Source organism: Coturnix japonica, chromosome 4 (assembly GCF_054131305.1).
Source record: "Coturnix japonica strain WE chromosome 4, WE-NBRP24, whole genome shotgun sequence".
Taxonomy (NCBI): domain Eukaryota; kingdom Metazoa; phylum Chordata; class Aves; order Galliformes; family Phasianidae; genus Coturnix; species Coturnix japonica.
This window is the reverse complement of record NC_140666.1, coordinates 18,931,456-18,949,782: the sequence shown is the minus strand read 5'-3', so window position 1 is coordinate 18,949,782 and position 18,327 is coordinate 18,931,456. Positions and strand designations below refer to the sequence as shown.

At 51.8% G+C, this 18,327-nt stretch overlaps 1 protein-coding gene across 3 annotated transcripts; it reads left to right on the top strand.

The window, feature by feature from the left end:
* Positions 1 to 195: 195 nt before the first annotated feature.
* CNGA2 (cyclic nucleotide gated channel subunit alpha 2) lies at positions 196 to 8,849 on the top strand. Of its 3 annotated transcripts, XM_032444251.2 has the most exons (7): positions 196 to 1,105; positions 1,791 to 1,916; positions 2,079 to 2,186; positions 2,383 to 2,553; positions 4,625 to 4,732; positions 4,916 to 5,022; positions 5,627 to 8,849. In XM_032444251.2, exons 2-7 carry the CDS (start codon positions 1,816 to 1,818, stop codon positions 7,048 to 7,050), a joined length of 2,019 nt encoding a protein of 672 aa, XP_032300142.2. In that variant the 5' UTR covers positions 196 to 1,105; positions 1,791 to 1,815; the 3' UTR covers positions 7,051 to 8,849. The 3 variants fall into 3 exon arrangements, with proteins under 3 accessions (XP_032300142.2, XP_085400797.1, XP_085400798.1); XM_085544671.1 differs by having other exon boundaries at positions 196 to 1,916; XM_085544672.1 differs by lacking the exons at positions 196 to 1,105; positions 1,791 to 1,916; positions 2,079 to 2,186; ... (1 more) ...; positions 4,625 to 4,732; positions 4,916 to 5,022 and adding an exon at positions 5,037 to 5,182.
* The last annotated feature ends 9,478 nt before the right edge of the window (positions 8,850 to 18,327 follow it).

Sequence of the window (18,327 nt, the reverse complement as noted above, 5' to 3'; positions counted from 1 at the left end):
TCCCCCTTGGCAGCAGGATGCTGCCCTTGCTCCTTGGTGCATCTGCAGTGCAGCTGCAGACTTCCTCCATAGTTGTCCCAGGGCAGGCACACGTGGGAGGGCTGGGCCTCCCCTGGGGGGGCTGCCACAACAACATGCTTAGAAGAAGAGGTGTCTCATGCAGTCTGGCAAGGGAGGGAGGTGTGTGGCATGCACCAAAGGGACAGAAGCAACGAGACTCCTGGAGCTCCCGTGTTTTTGGAGCTGGCTGAAGGCAGAGAGCAAAAGGAGAGAGGTGGGAAGGGAGAGGAGCTGCTGTCACTGCTTCTGGGCTGTTTCTGCTTCTGTGGCATGGAGATAAGGGAAGGCAGTGTGTCCCTCCAGTGATGCTAACTGAGGCTGCAGAAGTTCCTCATCTCTCCAAGCTCACTGCTGCAGTGAGGTGGGGAATGAGGCTTTGAAGGAAGAAAAGGTAAAGTTTTGGTGCTGAATGGAGCCTGGATGCTGGTGTTCTCAGATCACACTTGCACGACGTGCTTGAATCTGTGCCCATGGAAAGGACTGACCCAACTTCAGTTGCTGCATACAATTGGATGTGAGTAGGAAAGAACAAAAATTAACCCCTTCCGTATTTTCTCGGGGATGCAAACGTTCTGCCAGCTGCTTGTTAGAATGGCTCTGTGTGCAAAATAACAAGGCAGACACCTGTGACAGGCGTAATTCATGATCGTCATCAAACTCTGAAGCTCTCTTCTCTGGGATTCCTGAGAGGCAAATGCGGCTTCCTGCTGTCTGAGACCAGGTAACTGGATGGAGGGAGGGCCGGTGGGGAAGAAGGGGATGCGTGGGAGGGAGCGGTGTCCCTCCTCCCCTTTCATCCCTGAGTACAAAGCTGCTGTGGCTGACTACTCTGACGCACACTGTGTTGCCTGGGGCACTGATGGAGCCCGGGGGACAGGAGTGTGCTGAAGTGAGGGGACACACACACACTGTGCATCACCTGTCCTGGGCACTGTGGGGACACCTCTGCAGCCACGTGGCTCTGGTGTTTGCTGATGGTCCCATGAGAAGATGCCCCCTGCCAACTTCTGCTAGCTTGCTGGAGGCCTCGAGGAACATCAGGCTTGTAAGTGGATGGTGTTGGCATCTTGGTGGTGGCTCTGACACTGGGGGGAGGTGGCTGGGTTTGTGGGCAGCTCTGTGTGCATAATGGTGACATGGGCAGGGCTGTGCAAGGCATGGCCCCTCACCATGTAGTTCATCACCAGTGGGATTTGCTGTGGGAGAGCACTGGTGAGCTGTCCCCATGAGCCTGCTTTGCTCATGTGCCTGTGCTGCAGGGATGTGGAGGGGCTGGGTGGACTGTCAGCAGCTCACAGTACCTGGGCAGAAGAGTGGCTGGTGAAATGCAAGGGTCTTGTACATGCTAAACGCATTTTGTGCTGCTGTGTGAACAGCATTTCCCCCCTCAATGGCTGTGTTTTCCCATTCCTCCCAGGGGCTGTTTTCTCACCCTTGGGCTGTAGGGGAGCTGCAGCTCGTCACTAGGGCACCGTGCTGCAGATGCTGTTGCCCTGGCAATGACTGAGGAGCCCAGGTGGTGGGGAGAACATCTTTCAGGGGCAGATGTAGGGCTTCCTGGGGACAGTGCAATGCTTTGTAGGGCTCTGCAGTGAGAGCTACATGGAAAGCACGGGGTGGGCACATCTGTTGGGCTTTGCCCCTCTTTCCTCTGGTGCTGTACCATAACTCAGTGCTCACACTACACACTGCCTCTTGCTTCCCGTACTTCTGCTCTCTGCTCTTCCTAGGTCCCTGGGGCAGCTTGCTGGGAGGATGATGGCCAGGAGTAATGGCCTGCAGCTGCCTGGCCCCTGCCCACCCCAACCAAGTAGAGTCAGGACTGATGCACAGAGCACGGAGCTCAGCATGAGCAGGTCAAGATGGCTCGGGAGAGGGTGGCATTGGTGGGGTATGGGCTGAGTCTCAGTGCACAATGGCACACCCCAGCTGCCCGCTTCCCCTGGCTCCCCCAGCAGGGTGTGGGCTGGCATTGAGATGTGCAGTGAAGCCATGACCCTCCCTTCTCTCCACTGCAGGACCTGCTCAGCCCAGGATGAGACCTTGGAGCTGCGCAGACGGACTCCAGAATATGGGGGGGCTCAGCCGGCTGCTCCCCCCTTCCAAGGCAGACATGCCCTGGCCAGGTAGCAGTATGGGGCCAGGCTGTGGGGCAGGGTTGGATCCTATGCATTTCCAGAGCATGGAAGGAAGCTGCAGAACTATTGCATAGGCTCTTGTCTGAGCCTTTTGTGTGTGGCTTTGACCCCTTTCTTGTCACAAACCTTTGCTTTCTTCTCACTGCATGGACAGCTCCTGACTCTGCCTCTCTTCCCTATTTAGGATTGTCAGGCTTGTGCTGGTGCTCCGGGAATGGGCCAGCAAGAGCTTGAAGGAGGAGCAGCAGCAGCCAGACCCCTTCCTTGAGCGCTTCCAGGGCCCTGAGCTGCAGACAGTGCCTGCTGATGCCAGCATCGATCCAGAGGATGAGGAGGCCGAGGAGAAAAGCAAAAAGTAGGGCCCTTCCCTGTGACACAGGGCTGGACATTGGCCATATGTGATGCTGTGATGGTACAGGGAGAGGGGCAGGAGGGCCAAGGGCAGCGGGCTCAGCTCTGCCCAGGGACAGCGGGTGGCAGCAGTGGGAGGGCTCTGCTGTGCTCTGCTGGCATCTGAGCCAAGATGGGTCCGCAAAAAGCTGTCCTGGCAGCTGTGCATGCGAGTAGCCGAGGGATATGGAAGGTCCGTACTCAATGCCACAGCAAGCACAAACCCATGGGCACCTCCAGCCTCATTCATCATTGCAGGAGGAAGGGAGATGAAGGGAGTGCGTTTGCTGCCCGTCTCCCCGCCTCCGAGGGCAGACACCGTGACGGCAGCTTTCTGAAAAGGCTCATTCAGACCCAGCGCTTTCATCTCCTCAGCTCGCACTGCTGGTGAAAAGCAATAACCTGGCTTTTCTTCTGCTGGCTAATTAAGGGGCAAAGCTCACGGACTAGTCTGGACCCTACCATTGTACATGGTAATTAAAACACCGAGAAACGATCCTTTTCTAAAGGAGGAAAGGATCTGAGCCTTGTATCAGGGCTGTTGCTAACCGTGGAAAAAAAAAAGTGCTCTGCCCTGCAAGGTGAAAAGGAGCTTGTTAATTACTGGAGGGAGAGGAGCTGATGTGTGCTGAGAGCTGCTCCATGCCTGTGGCTCCCTGGGAAAAGCTGAGATCTGCAACATATCTGCAGGGGATGGGACAGTAGAGCTCAGTGCCGTCACCCTACAACCCATAAATGCCTGCTGTAGGGATAGGATAAAGGTCCATGGGCTGGGGTGTGCGTGTGCATTTGGTGCTGCCCCACAGACTTCAGAAGGGAGAGTACCACGGCTCTCCTGAGGAGACGGTGGCATTGGTGACTTAAAGCTGAAACTACCAACATGATTAACGTTGCTATTGAGGTTATTAGTACTTGTGATACAGGTATTACAGCTGTGCTGCCTGGTTGCAGGTGAGTTGGTGTATCCCACATGCCATTTACCATACATCTCAGAGAGCAAGGAGTCCCTTAATCAGAAAGTATTTAAGCTGCACACCAACCCTGTTCTGAGCAAAGCACAACTGTTTTCTTCCCACCTGGAATGTGGGGAGAACCACATAGATGCCCGGGGCTGCACCCAGAGGGAGAGTGAAGGAGCACTGCTGGCCCTGCTCTAAGCTCCCATCCCACCTGGCACACCACTGGTGGAGGCTTCAAGGCACATGTCTGCTTCTGAAGCTGTCATAAACAGAGGGGTGAGCACTGAGAATGTCTTGGCAAGTGGGTTGTTTTTCCTGTTGCTGGAGGGAGCTTTGCACGTTCCAAAGCTGGAAGGGAGGTGAGGATGTAGAGGGAGGTGTTTTGCCCTAGCAGGTGGCAGCAGCTGAGCCTATCAGTCCAGCTGCAGAGTTCCTGTTCCTTGGCTCCTCCAGTGAGATACAGCCATGGGAGCACATGCATCTTATCTCAGAACCCCAAGATGAGCAGGATCAAATGCTTGGGAGCAGTTCAAAGGCTGGACAGAGGTCTGAGTGGGCCGCAGGCAGCCGGTGTGGGATGGCAGCCCTGTGATGCCGGTCACTGCTCTGGGGCTTGGGCAGCCCCGTGGTGCTCCTACTGATGTGCAGCAAGCTCTCCTTCCCACTCTAATTAATCTTCTTCTCTCAGATCTATCTGGCTTCAATCCATGCCTCACTTAGGAGAGGCAAGGTTATCTAACAGAAGTTTTCTGGTCACCCTCTTCCATACATCTGCTTCTGGCTTTGCCTCTGTGGTGCACGGAGGCCACCTGCTCTGCTTTGCCATGCTGTGGTTTCCCTTCTGCTATGCTAATGAGCACTGCTTTGGGGATAAAGGAACTTAAACAATGTGGGACATTTTTACTTATCACTCCTGGGATTGGATTTAGCTTACAGACTGGCAGTCAAGCTGCAGCTGTTTGATCCAGGCTAGTGCAAAGGATGAAGGGGATGACGTGGCTGGTTCCTTCCAACCCTGTTTTCTATGTTTAGCCTATTATTCACACATTACCAGCTCTCACATCTATCTGCTTCCAGGAAGAAATGGCAGTCCTTTGTGGTGGACCCTGCCAGGGACTGGTATTACCGCTGGCTGGCTGTCATTGCTGTTCCTGTCCTCTACAACTGGTGCTTGCTTGTGGCCAGGTGAGCTGGGATATTGTAGGGCTCCTGTCTCCTCTAACCTTCATCTTCACCTCCTCGTTGTGGCTCAGATGAGGCTCGGACAGCTGGTGCTGGTGACTGTGGGGTGGTGGGAAGCTAAAGGAAAGAATCAACTTATATTCTGTTGGAAGAGAGATTTGTTGGCCTCACCACCTCATCCTGCAGGGCTTGCTTCAGTGACCTGCAAAAGACTTATGTTGTCCTCTGGCTGGTGCTAGATTACATCTCGGACTGCATCTACACTTTGGACATAGTGATCCGCCTGCGCACAGGTGAGCATCCTGGCTTGTGAGAGCTTTGCTCTAATATCCCTAAAAGTGGAGGGACCTAATCTACAGCTCCATTAAAAGGAGGGTTTTGTCTGCCTTGGTTCTCACTAGTATGAAGCAAGTCACCAGAGGAATAATCTAATTTAAAGATCTGAGAAATGAGGTAAGTTTCAGAATGAAAGATTAATCATCCTGGCTTCCAATTTCACCTTTGAATAATTGTACAAAATTACCCACATTACTATTAGCATTCGGGCAGAGTTGAATGTCTGTATCTCTGATTTTGCACAAGTTCAGCTAGTGAATTATCTACATGGAAAAATGGTAGTATTTAATGCTCCTGTAATGGAGGACGTGGCTGTACACCTTCTGTCTGGAACTGCAATAATGCCTGATCTGGAGAAGGAAAACATTTCTGTTCCTATTTCTTCCTAGAACGGAGTGAATTCCTAAGCATTATCTTTACGTGGCTTTTCCCAGTTGCTTGATAGCAGAAGCTTGTAAGCCATCTACTTGGCTTACAGGTGGAACTGGTAATGTATGGAGGACTGTATATAGGAGAGTTTAACATAAGCCAAAATAATTCTCTCATTCCCTTCTCTGTTAGGTTTCTTGGAACAGGGCCTCCTGGTGAAAGACCTGAAGAAGTTACGGGATAACTACATCTACACCTTGCAGTTCAAGCTGGATGTTCTCTCCATCCTGCCCACAGACCTGGCGTACTTTGCTGTGGGATTGCACCGCCCTGAGCTGCGATTCAACAGGCTGCTGCACTTCTCCCGCATGTTTGAGTTCTTTGACAGGACAGAGACCAGAACCAGCTACCCCAACATCTTCCGCATCAGTAACTTGGTTCTTTATATCATGGTGATCATCCACTGGAATGCATGCATTTACTATGCCATCTCCAAGGCCATAGGCTTTGGAGAAGATACCTGGGTCTATCCCAATGTCACAGACCCTGAATACGGGTATCTCACCCGGGAGTATGTCTACTGTCTCTACTGGTCTACGCTGACTTTGACTACCATTGGAGAGACCCCTCCTCCTGTGCGCGATGAAGAATACCTCTTTGTCATCTTTGATTTCCTCATCGGCGTCCTCATCTTTGCCACCATTGTGGGGAACGTAGGGTCCATGATATCCAACATGAATGCCACAAGAGCAGAGTTCCAGGCAAAAATCGATGCCATTAAACACTATATGCAGTTCCGCAAGGTGAGCAAAGACATGGAAACCAAAGTCATCAAGTGGTTTGATTACCTGTGGACCAACAAGAAGGCAGTAGATGAAAGGGAAGTTCTCAAGAGTCTCCCTGATAAGCTAAGGGCAGAGATCGCCATCAATGTTCACCTGGAGACACTGAAGAAGGTGAGGATTTTCCAGGACTGTGAGGCAGGTCTATTGGTGGAGCTGGTGCTAAAGCTTCGCCCTCAGGTGTTCAGTCCAGGGGATTACGTTTGCCGGAAAGGAGATATTGGAAAAGAGATGTACATCATCAAGGAAGGGAAGCTGGCTGTGGTGGCAGATGATGGAACGACACAATATGCTTTGCTCACTGCAGGGGGCTGCTTTGGTGAGATCAGCATCCTGAACATTAAAGGGAGCAAAATGGGCAACAGACGCACAGCCAACATCCGTAGCTTGGGCTACTCTGATCTTTTCTGCCTGTCAAAGGAAGATCTGATGGAAGCGGTCACAGAGTATCCTGATGCCAAAAAGGTCTTGGAGGAGCGAGGCCGGGAGATCCTTATCAAGGAAGGCTTGCTGGATGAGTCAGCTGAAGAAGAAAGCATGGAAGGGAAGAGTGTGGAAGAAAAGCTGGACAGACTGACCTTGAACCTGGACACGCTTCACACTCGCCTTGGCCGGCTCTTGACAGAGTACAATGATGCCCAGATGAAGCTCAAGCAGCGCATCACTGTTCTGGAGTCCCAAATGAAGCAGCAGGATCTGGAGGACTTCTTCTCAGATAGCTCAGACAGTCTGTCTGAGGTTGAGGGTGAAGACACATCTACTGGGTTGCAATGAGAGGGTGCAGATCTCAGATAGATGATGTCTAACCTTGTGCTGAGGCAGTTTCTATTTCCTGTGCCAGCACCTTTGACTGCCTTGACAAGACTTCTCCCATGTTCCTAGCATTCCCTCCTGCTCTCCTGCTGCAGGGGTGGAGGGATTTCCACTTGGACTATAGAGGACTCAGATAATGAGTGCAGTGTGGATGTGGAGGCTGCTCCTTGTTGAATGACAGTGCCTGTTGCACTGTGAGAGGAATGAAGATTGCAGCAGCCTCTCATCTATCTAATGATGATGGCTGGATGTGCCAGGACGGGTATGACTGAAAATGACATATTTTTAAGCAGTGATAGGACCCAACTGTGCCCATATTTGTTTTGCTGTCGGTAGCTCAGAAAGAGTGTAGAACACATTCATTTTCTTAGGCAGGAGGTTTTCATGTAGTCGGTGGGAGTTTTGGGCCAGTTGCTGTCTGGAGGAGAAATGGACAGTAGTCATGGGGATGAATGTGCAAGGACAAAAACCTTACACCATCATGGCCACCAGCAAAGCCCTGTGGGTCCATGATGCAAGCAGGTGAGAGTGGCCATGCAACCCCTGCAAGCTCAGCACCATCACTAGAGGCTTCTAAAGAGGAGAAAGCTTCTTAGAGAAGGGAAATTCACGTGCCGGGTCAAATTCAACTCATACTTTGGCTAACGCAGTGGGATGACAGATGAGGGCATGTCAAAGCAGAAAGGTTCATGGTGGAAAATGGAGAGCATTTGCTTTGTCCTTTTCTTTCCAAAATGAGCCTGACTTCCTTTATTTTGGATGATACTGTGAAATGAAGTGGCCCTGCTTTGTTATTGTTGCCTCAATGAAATCTGGGGGGCTTTCTGCCAGACCTAGACTGATTGTGGTTGGAGATGAACTGTCGTCTGCTCCGATATCCCCTTTCGCCACCAAACCTTCAGCTCCCAGCTTCTCCCTCCACCCGGACTGAGCGCCGTGGGCCACCCCGAGAACGGGGAGACGGGAGGGAGGCTGCGGCTGCTGCGATGGTGCCGGGAGAGGGAGCTGTGAGCCGCGGAACCACCGCACGGCCCCGTACCGGCTGGCAAGCGTGTCGGGTTTGTCTTTCCCTGCGCTGGAACAAGGTTTGCAGGGCGATGCGATGCGATGCGGGCAGCCCGGTGCGGTGCTTGCGCTCCTGCCCGTCCTCGGAGCGGGGCAGCTCCTGCCTCCGGTTGGGGGAGACGCTCACAGCTCAGGGGGTATCCTCGCTTTTTGTTGGGGAAAAAGAGAAAAGAAAATCTTCCCTTCAACCCCCCCTCAGTTTTAATCCGAGATAATAACCCACTCGGGAAACTTTAAGCCGTCAGACAAATTACCCCGGAGGATGGCTTTGCGAATGCAGAGCAGATCCCGCTTGTTTTCTCGAGGCAGCAAGCCAGGAAATCACAGATTGATGAACCGCTTGATGGGTCTGCTAATGAAATTAGCAGTAGCTCCGTGATTCTTCCAGCGAGCCGACAGGCAGATGCTGGAGTGAAACGCACAGTGGCACAGCTGCACTGCTGGGCTGCCCACATCCCCAGCAGAGAGGACACGGGGCAAAGCAGATGCACCCTGGGGCTGCTCATGGCAGGTGGCTGAAGTACGAACCTCTCCCTGTAAGGCTGTCCTGGAGATGCCAAAGGCTGTGTATGCTGGTTGGCACCAGGGAAGTAAAGCTGAGGGTCCCTTAAACTCTTTTGGCTGTATTGTTATCAATAGTTCTGTTTCTGCTGGATCTCTCCTATTGAAATAAAGAAAGAAAGTAATCCCTTGTACGACAGAGGCTCTTATTCAGCTGTGTGTTGTGAACAGGAGACATCAAATACAAGCTGGGGGGAGACCCCTGAACTCTGCTGCAGATTTATGCAAATCTGCTGTACCAGAGCTGTAGAAAAAGGGCTGGGTGAATCAAGCATAAATGCTTTGTTTGGTATTGGGCTTTCCTTCTCCTCTCTGAGCACTGTTTCTAGGAAAGAAGTAATCATCTCGAGATGATACCCAGAAAATCTCTCCTGTGGGCCGCTGGGAAAGGTAAGTACATACCTCACTGCTGGGGGAAATGGAGATGTCCTGCCAGGACACAACAGGGATGACTCCTGCCTGCTGCCCTCCTGCTTTTTGTCCTCCTGAAGATGCTCACTAAGAGGCCCTTTGGTGAACTGAGCAGGCTTCGAACTGATCTCCTTAGACAACCAGGCTAGCAACCTGGTTTTGCTCCTTATTCCAGAGAGGTAAGTTAGCCAGTCAGAGAGAGGTCAGCAAGCTGCGTGCAAGGTTCATATAGACCTGGACCACTGGATTTTGGGATTGCAGAGTAGTTCCAGATGGAGCCCTGGGTCTGGTATTTACACTGAAACATCAGCCTTGCTCTTCCTAACAGCACTGTATCTGCTGAGGTTAACTGAGCTGCAGTCTCTTGAAGCTCCAAGCTCTGCCAAAGAGTCTGTTGTGGTTGAGCAGTGGGAGTGTTGTTTGCAGCCCTGATGGACATGTAAGGACTTTAAGAGACTGAAACCTTTCTGGATGTTTCATTGAGTCTTTACTCACTGATGCAGGTTCTGCCCTTTGGAGGAAAGGTGACTGCTGAGCACACACTGTGCCATACAGTCTGGTTGGTGCTCAGGCCCTCTTTGGTCCTGAGGAGCTGTTGCCCTTTGTGCAGGGTCTCATTGTGCTCTGAAGAGAGTATCTCTGGCCCCAGGGTCACATTGCCCAACTATGAGGAGCAGAAGTGGAGTGGCTGAGTGCTGCAGCCCTCTTGCAGCTGTGGTGTTGGTAAGCTTTGCCTTGCTAAAGCACAGAGAGGCCCGTCTTGGTTATCCTGTCTAAGATCCACCTCTGACTGCCTTGCTTGCCTCCCTGCTCCTCCCCTTGCTCCCTGCCTCCTCCCTGGATAAACAAGCAGAAGAACCCATTCTTTCCCAAATGGGAACATGTGTTACCATGACAGCGGCTCAGGGTGAGCAGGAGGTGAAGCCATCTCTTGTCTGCCTCCCTTGGAGGGATGGAAGGAAAGACTCAGGATACATTCCCAGCACCTTTCCTGCCCTGCACCACCAGTTGCTGCTGCCTGGGGATAGAGGGAGGCTGAGTGTGCACATACAATCCCCCATTGCTTTCCATGGGGCTCAGAAGAAGCCCAGAAAACACTCAAGGTTGAGGCTGGAGAATGTTCCACACCCTGTGCATGTGGTGTGGGTGCAAACCTTGCTGGGGAGGCTGCCAGGGCTGTTCTGAAGATCATGAGTTTGAAGATAATCTGGTAGACAAATAGTCCTTACCTGCAGGATCACCCTTGCCTCTGAGCAAGGATGGTCTGGAATCATAAATCATAGAATGGCTTGAGTTGGAAGGGAACTCAAAGATGATGTAGTTCCCAGATGATGATGTTGCACTTGGGGGCCCTGTTCCCAAATCTAGGCCATGGTGGATCTCCTTGGTGTGTGGGAACATGGGGACAATGTTTTTGGCCCTTCTCCCACACTGTGAGGACAGCTGTTGGTAGCTACACAGGATGGAGGGGTGGGGAGATGGTGACGTTTGGTAATGAGCAGAAGAGTATTGGTTTCTCATCTCATGGATGTCTGCAGGTGCTTCTGAGTCTATTCATAGCTCTGTCAGTGGCAGAGAGCTGTCAAGATGCTCTTCATTCTGCTTGTGTTTTTTTTAATTACGACTCAAAGTTCTAACTCCTGTTGAGAAGCAAGGATTCAGCAGACACCCTCCTCTGCAGACAGACGTGTGCTGGCCAGACGTGGGCAATCTGAGCACCTGCCTCATCTAATGAACCAGATGTTTCTATTGAGAGAAACCCAACCACAGCAGAGCCCTATGTCCGTGGTGATGGCCTCCATCTTCCCTCTTTCCATTCCCATGGGAGCTGTGGACACAGATTTTGGTACTGAAAGCCATACTCTCATAGTGGAGAGTGGTTGATGATGTGTAGGATGGATGAACTGTGGACCAGCCAGACTGGTACTGTCTGGATCTGCTGCTTCAAGGCACCTTTCAGATCCTCCAGCAGCTTTTCCCCAGTTTAATGTACCATGTATGCTTGGCTGTGTGTAACTGGGTCACAAAGGCAATGTATTTCATGTTTGCACACAGCTTTACAGATGTGAAGGTCAGAGGGGATGACCTTTAAGCGGGCTGTGCCATTACAGCAGCTGTGTGCTTCCTCCATTCCAGGATCTTTGTCTGCCTGCCATCAGTCCCATATAGAAACAGAGCATAGCAAGCTTCAGTTGGTGTTGGCATAGGGCTGGTATAATGGCAGGCTTAGGGACTCGAGCAGAGAAAAGACCTGCTGTTTTGGAGACGGTGCCCTGTAGGAATGGGACTGCTGGAGGACAAAGTTATTCCCCACGGTAAGAAGTCCTGGGAAACAGAGTGCATCCAATCAGGATGGCTGCAGTCCTCTTTTCCCCTCTTCTGTTCCAGGGCCCTCATCTCTCCTTCCCTCCTGGCCCTCTCTGCATGTCTTTGAATGCCACATGAATCGATACTTTTAATTAGCTGCTATTCCTCATTTCCACTTTATTGCTCGGGTAAGCAAATTAAAAGCCAGCATGTTGCAGCGAGCAGCTCCCCAGGGAGGGCTGCAGGCAGGCACTGCTGCTTGCCTTAGGTGGGGGGGGGCAACAGAGGCTGGGGGCTATGGCCAGGGGCTGGAAGGAAGGGTTGGGGGCTGGCAGAGGGGCTGGAACAACGCCTGGCTCCTGCTTCCAGCCCTGCAGCATCTTTCCATGGCTAGGAATGGGTACAAAAGGGCTCTGTGGGGCAGAGGCAGCGGGTGAGCCCAGCCCCTGACCCACAAACACCCCTTTGGAGGAAGGGAGCAGCAAGTGTCAGCTCCCACTTTGCCCTGAGGAGGGGTCTCTGCCAAGGGAATGATGGGAGGACTGCAGCTGTAATTAAAACTTTTAACAACATAACCAAAAAACGCAATGAGCCGTTGTTGTTATTAGTCCAGCTAAAATGATACCAGCGCAGGGAGCCTGAATTCTGTAATTAACACTTAGCACATGCCATCAGCAGCACTGCCATTCCCAACCGCTGAGCACAGAGAAGTGGCATCGATGTGTTTGCCAGGAGTAACGTGCTGCACGTGGGGCTCTCATTTCCTGTTGTTGGGTCCATTTAGGGCCGTGGCCATACATTTCCCATACATGCAGCTTCTAGTCCATGAGCACGCAGTGCAGCTGATGTTGCTCCACCTGTATCTGTGTAGAACTTCTGCTCTCCAGAACTCCATTTGCTCACTGCAGATCTCACTGTACTGTAGCAAATCCCAGTGCCCGGGGCCTCCCATCTCCTGGCCTCACTGTCTGGGGCTGGGCTTTAGCTTGCAGCATCTTGAAGTCAATTAATTGTATTGATGTTGTTAACATTCTCTGTAAATTCACAGAAACTACCAGATGAATATTTGATGAGGCTAATTAGGCCTGAATTACTGCCCCACTCCCCCTTTCTTTTCCACTGTTCTCTCTGGAATGTGGGTGAGCATTTGGTTTCCTAAATCGTCCTGTCCTCAAAGCCTTGGTCTTAGACTCATAGAAGTTGGAGTTGGAAGATGGTCTGGTCCAACACCCTGCAATAAGCAGGGACACCTACAGAGTGGGACAATCCCTTTCCTTGCCCGGAGGCAGTGCTGAGACTGTTGCACGCCATGATAAAGTTGGTTTTTCTGGCTGGCTGGGCTATGGTTGTCTCACATTCAAACCCTTCTCCTTCCTCCTGTTCTGCTTGCTGAGCACAGCCTGTGTTAAGGTTAATGAGTTAATGAGCTGGGATAAGTAACAGGGCTTTGTTTTTAGCCTTGTTTTTTCCCACTTCACCTTTCAAGACACAAAAGGTGAAAATCAAAGCAGCTCTGTGGGCACACTTCCACCCCCCACCCCTGTTTTCCAAAGCTTTTCTCCCTCACGTCCACCTCTCCTGCTCCCTGCTGTGCCCTGCCGTGCCCTGAACCTGCCAGCGCTGGGAGCTGACTGCTGTCAAGGATGCCCTTATCTCCAAGGGTATGGCTTGCCTTTTGGATTCAGGATGGCGTTAGGATCAAGGCTCTGACTAATCTCCTCTGATACAGTGTGCCACGGCAGGGCAGAGGGTCCGACAGCATGGGCTGCTGCCTGATTTGTGTTCATCTCCCCCTCCCCTGGACACAGCTATGGAGACACTACAGGGTCTGCAGAGGGGTGTTCTCTACACAAAGCAGTTTTATCCCCCTGGCTGCTCAGCTCTGAGCTCATGCCCAACAGGAGCTGCACATTGTAAAACAGGCCAGGTGTGCTGCAGTAAATGGAGTGACAGGCAGAAATAAGCACAAAAGAATTAGATGGATAGATAGGAATGAGGGATCAATAAACCAAGACTAAAGATAGCAAGAGAGATGCTCTGAGTGCTGTTGACAGAGAAATAGATGTTGCAGGCAAAAAGATCCTTGAATCAGAGAAACATCAAATGGGAGAGATGAGGCTTTGAGAAGGGTCACTTTAAATGCACTTCACTGCTGGGCCAGGATTAGCCAGACAATACCTGGCTAATGCTTCCTCTTTTCTCTCCTTGTTTTAGACCCAAGTGCTAGGAGCCAGCAGCACCACCAGCCCTACTTTCAGCACCTCATTCAGAACTCCATCTCAGCATCAGCCCATCTCCTCTTCTGCAATAATGCAGCTCAGCCTGGCTTTACCCCATCCCAAGACAGGGATGCTGCTGCTCGGGGTGACCTCATGGAACTGGGCTGCATCACATCTCTTGACCTGATCCATATGCTGTGCATCCACAATCCGGATTTCAGATAGACTTCAGCTGAAGGATGCCTTTCTCTCAAGGCACTGACAACCAAGAGAGCAGTGGCTGTGGGGAAGGAGACAGCAGAGAGCAATAGGATGGGGGCTCAGGCCGTGTCTTGGAGGCTGCAGTGGGACAGAGGGATGCAGCTGGTGGGGGGAAATGAAGCCTTTCCAGGTGCAGCTCTCCACCAGGTTGCTTTGTGGCACTCAGCCTGGATTGAGCTGGGTTTTGTTGTTTCTTTTTGTGAGTGTGATGGGGAGTACCAGAGCCATCCCATATCACCTGCCCTCAGGAGGTCCTCCTCCCAGGCATTCCAAGCACAGCTCTCTACCTACAAAAATCCCGAGTTTGAGGCATCGTGGTACCCTACCACTGCTTTATTTCTGCTTCCAGGGGCTGGTCTGAAAAAGGAGCAGAATTGCTCAGCAGCTCCAGATTATCTATCTATTTCCTTTTTATTAATTAGGCAAGCTAATGCCCATCTCCCTCTTCTCCATAGGCATCTGGGCATGAAAGCACTGAAAGAAATCGGTCCATCCCTCTTTGTGTACGTGAGAGTGTCACTGGTGGACTGGTGGGTGTCTGATTTGGAGGTAGGGGATCAGGTGAACCCGTTCTGCCAGGAGATGCCCGGTGTGGTCCTTCCCCAGGGAAGAATCTGTGCTCTGGGCACTTTGTCTGTGGGGCTGCGCTGTGCTGGAGTCGTTTATCAGTCCCGATGCATATTTAATGCCAAAGTGGTAAGCAGAAGCAGAGCAGTGTTTGCAGACAGGCGAGCCGGGGAGCTCTGCCATGGCTGTTAACAGTCCTGCATTAATTATGATGGAATAAATAATTCACAGGGCTAATAACAAAGGCTTGTTTTTAATGGGGATGGAAATCCCACTGCTCCCAGGAGGCACTGGAGGAAATGCTGTGCACTGAACCCAGTGGGCAGCAGTGCATGAGGGCCCTGTGTGGTGGCATTCTGGGGGGCTCTCCACAACCTTAGGGTATCATGGCCCTCCATAGCACCTGCCTGGAATGCTCGCAGGATGAGGGCAAGAGGGATCAGCTTTTCTGGGACCCACACTTGTGATGGAACAGGAGCCAGCCCTTCCATCTCCCACCTGTCTCATTTTGCTTTGCTGTTAACCTTCTGCAGTGGAAGTGCAGATCCCCAGCTCTGTGCCTTGTCTGGATGCAGAGGGCACAGCCTGCGTCTCCCCCGTGCTTCCCCCAGGCTGTGTGTCCCTCCCTTCCTTCTCTCCATAACCCGCTCTTTGACTTCTGTAAACATTAATGTGAATGTTTTCTTGCACCCCTATTGTCCTTCAGCCTAAATAGCCTTTTTTCCCCTCCCTCATGTTTACCCTCCAGATGTATTTATAGAGAAAATATCACATCACTGCCAGTTTGCTTCATCTGGGCTAAGCGATATCTGTTCCCCTCTCCGTGCCATGTGCTCTGGCTCAGCCCACAGCCCTGCTCTGCTCCTCCTAACCATCCCTTGTTGTGGGCACCCTCCTGGCTGAGCCTCCACAGTGGGTGACAAACCACGTTGCTTTGCCTGCCCCAGTTTCCCTATATAGGGAGAATGGTGAATCCATCCCGTGGCAAGGGCTGGCTGAAGGAAATGTAGGAGCTTTCACCTTTCCAGTGTTGATCCTTTATGGAAGCTCATTTCAATATAGCTCAATGGGACCACAAACCCTGTCCCAGCCGCACAGGCACAGAGCTCTGCACCTACAGAGGAGGTGTTTGCACAGACAAACAGCCACCCTTGGAGTGTTCCCATCCTAAGAGGTGTTTTAGAGGAGACAGCCCCCAGCACAGGCTGTTGACACAGGAGAATGCAGCAGATTTCACCTAGAAAGGGGCTTGTTTGAACAGAACAGCACAGCTCAGAAGTGCTTATGTCTGGAGAGTGGATGTTTACACAGGGGAATAGCGCATCCACCTTGCTATTAGAGTACAAAACAAATGTTTGCCCAGGTAAGCACAGAGCCCAAGCTCGGGTTTGGCATTGGGTCTCTAGCTTCTGAATGAGCACTGATGCTGTTGGGCTCTCCCAGGTCCCTGCTGTGCAGGCATGGAGGGTGAGTCGCTGGGAGGTGGGCATGTGGATCATTGCAGGCACTTTAGGGCCACACGCAGGGCTGGGGTAATGCAGGTGGCACAGACTTGTGTTGCAGCAAACATTGGTGGCTGTGGGGATCGGAGGGAAGCGAGTGCCAGAACGGCTGTGCTGAGGGCTGCTGTTGTGGTTTCAGTGCTGGAGCTCGTGGGCTGGAGAGGGGGAGGCGAACCAAAATATTTATACCATAAGATGTGCACTTTTTTTGAGCCGAAGCTTGGGCAGCATCCCAGCCCTTCCATATGTGCCTGTAGACACGGCTTTACCTGATTCCTCTCTCTCCCAGTGAGAGTGCAGCTCAGCTGTTCCGTTGCAGAGGCAGAAGCGGGCATCTCCTTCCTGTGCTGGATGCTGGGAGCATGAAGGCTCTTCCCCTGCTACCTTGTGCCCTCGGGTCCTGGACTGAAATGTCACCCCAGGTGGAGCTGGTGGGGTTGAGAGGACTGAAATTTCTCAGGATCCAGCCCCAGAGAGCTGCTATTGGGAAGGGAAGAGCATGAAGCTTTTCTCATTCTTGTGGATGGGATAAGCATCACCGTGGGCTGCAAGTGCTGCAGAGTTAATCACAGCAGTGGGAGCTGAACTGCACTGGTGTGCGTTGGAAAGGACCAGAATGATGTCCCTGTCTCTTGAGCCTTTGAGGTGAGTCTTTCAGCCTGTCCTGCATTCAGGCTGTGACAGCCTGGCAGCACTCTGATTCCTCCCTGGGAGGGATGCTGAGTCCCTCTGCAGTGATGCCTGTTCTGTTTGCCTTCCCGTCCCTCACAGTGTGAGCACAGAACCCATAGCTCAGGCCCAGCCCAAGAGCATCACCCCCTGCCCATAAAGCAGCTGCTTCTGTGGGGATCTCATTTTGCAACTCCACTGCAGAACAGCAATGTTCAGTCTTCCAATCTTCACACCAGAGATGGCCCTTCTCCTCCTTCCTCTGACAAGATTTAAGATGGTCACGGATAACTGCCTTTCATTATAGTTGTGCTCATAAATCGTTCCTGCATCCCCTTCTGGACAGGCTTCTGCCATCAGCCACGCTGCCCACACTCTCTGCAGCAGCGGGGGCTCCTCTGCTCCCCACTTCCCCATCACTGCCTTCACCCCAGCACCTGCTCCCATTTCCACATGCAACCTCTGCTCTCCATCCTTTGGCATCTCCCTCCCTCTTATTTCCCCATTGACAGGACAAACTCTACAGGAGCAAAAGCACCTGCTATGCAATTTTCCCTGCCGGTGCTCATGCAGTTTCCCCACCTACTGCATAGTGTCCGATGCCCATGAGCTCTCCTCTCCCAAGCTTCGATCTCACAAGTCCCATTGCACCAGGGCTGCTCATCTAGGCAAGGCACAGCTCATGTTTCATCAGCCCCGGGGCTTTGAATGATATCTGCTGCTTTCTTCCAATTCCCAGCTCGTTTCTGTCATGTTTTTGGCTCTGCCTGCCCAGCAGTATTGATCAGACTCCTTATGCTACGAGGGCTCTTCCTCAATTTCTTTATGATGCAAAACACATTTCTGTGGTACAAGAGCTACAAACTGGAAAAAGAAAGAAAGAATGAAAAGAAAACATCACATAAAACCAGACCTTATGTCCTGCTCCTCTAATTGCCTGTGAGCAGAGATGCAATTAAATATTTGTCAAGGCTTCTTATTTCATGTTAAGAGCGCTGCTTTTGGCAGCCCTCTGGCCCTAAATGTGGGCTGTGAAAGATGTGATTTAAGTGTGTGGAGAAGCCCACAATGGTTTTCTCATCCCATGAGAGCTTAGTAACCCTTCTCCTTCCTTGTCTCTGGAAGCAGAATGGTACAGACCAGCGGTGGGAGTTTTACTGCCATGAGGACTGCCTACTCTATTCATAGAACTGTGGAATCATAGAGCAGCTAAGGTTGGAAGGGACCTTAGAGAACATCAAGCTCCAGCCCCCCATGTTGCATAAGAGCTTTTGGTTTACAGAGGTGGCAGTAGGACCCCTGCAGGACTTCTAAGAGCCAGCTGTAGAAAATCAGTGTTGATAAAGGGGCTGATGTGTTGCAGCTGCTGTTTCATCATCAGGAGGAAGCAGAGTGGACTGTAGAGGATGTGGAACAGCTGGGAGTCAGGGAGAAGGGACCCAAAGGAGGAAGCCACTCCATTACCACTGCTTTGGGATTTCTGCCTGTGGAGCAGGGTTGGAGCTGGTGGTGACTCTGTGGTTGCCTATGTCTGAAATGCAACTGAGCCAGTGGAGGGAGAAGCTGGTGCTTCCAAGAGAAAAGATCTCCCTGGAGTTGTGGGAAGATCTGCCTTCCTGGCCTGTGTGGGGAGTGCAGTTTCACCTACTCAGCTTGTAGCCACTCCCTGCCAAAAT

Bases quoted from the DNA above. Each gene is read 5' to 3' on its own strand.
- CNGA2 (XM_032444251.2), top strand. From the start codon at position 1,816: ATGATGGCCAGGAGTAATGGCCTGCAGCTGCCTGGCCCCTGCCCACCC. The intron at 2,187-2,382 runs GTAGCAGTATGG...TTCCCTATTTAG, and splicing joins GGCAGACATGCCCTGGCCAG to GATTGTCAGGCTTGTGCTGG. The intron at 2,554-4,624 runs GTAGGGCCCTTC...ATCTGCTTCCAG, and splicing joins GCCGAGGAGAAAAGCAAAAA to GAAGAAATGGCAGTCCTTTG.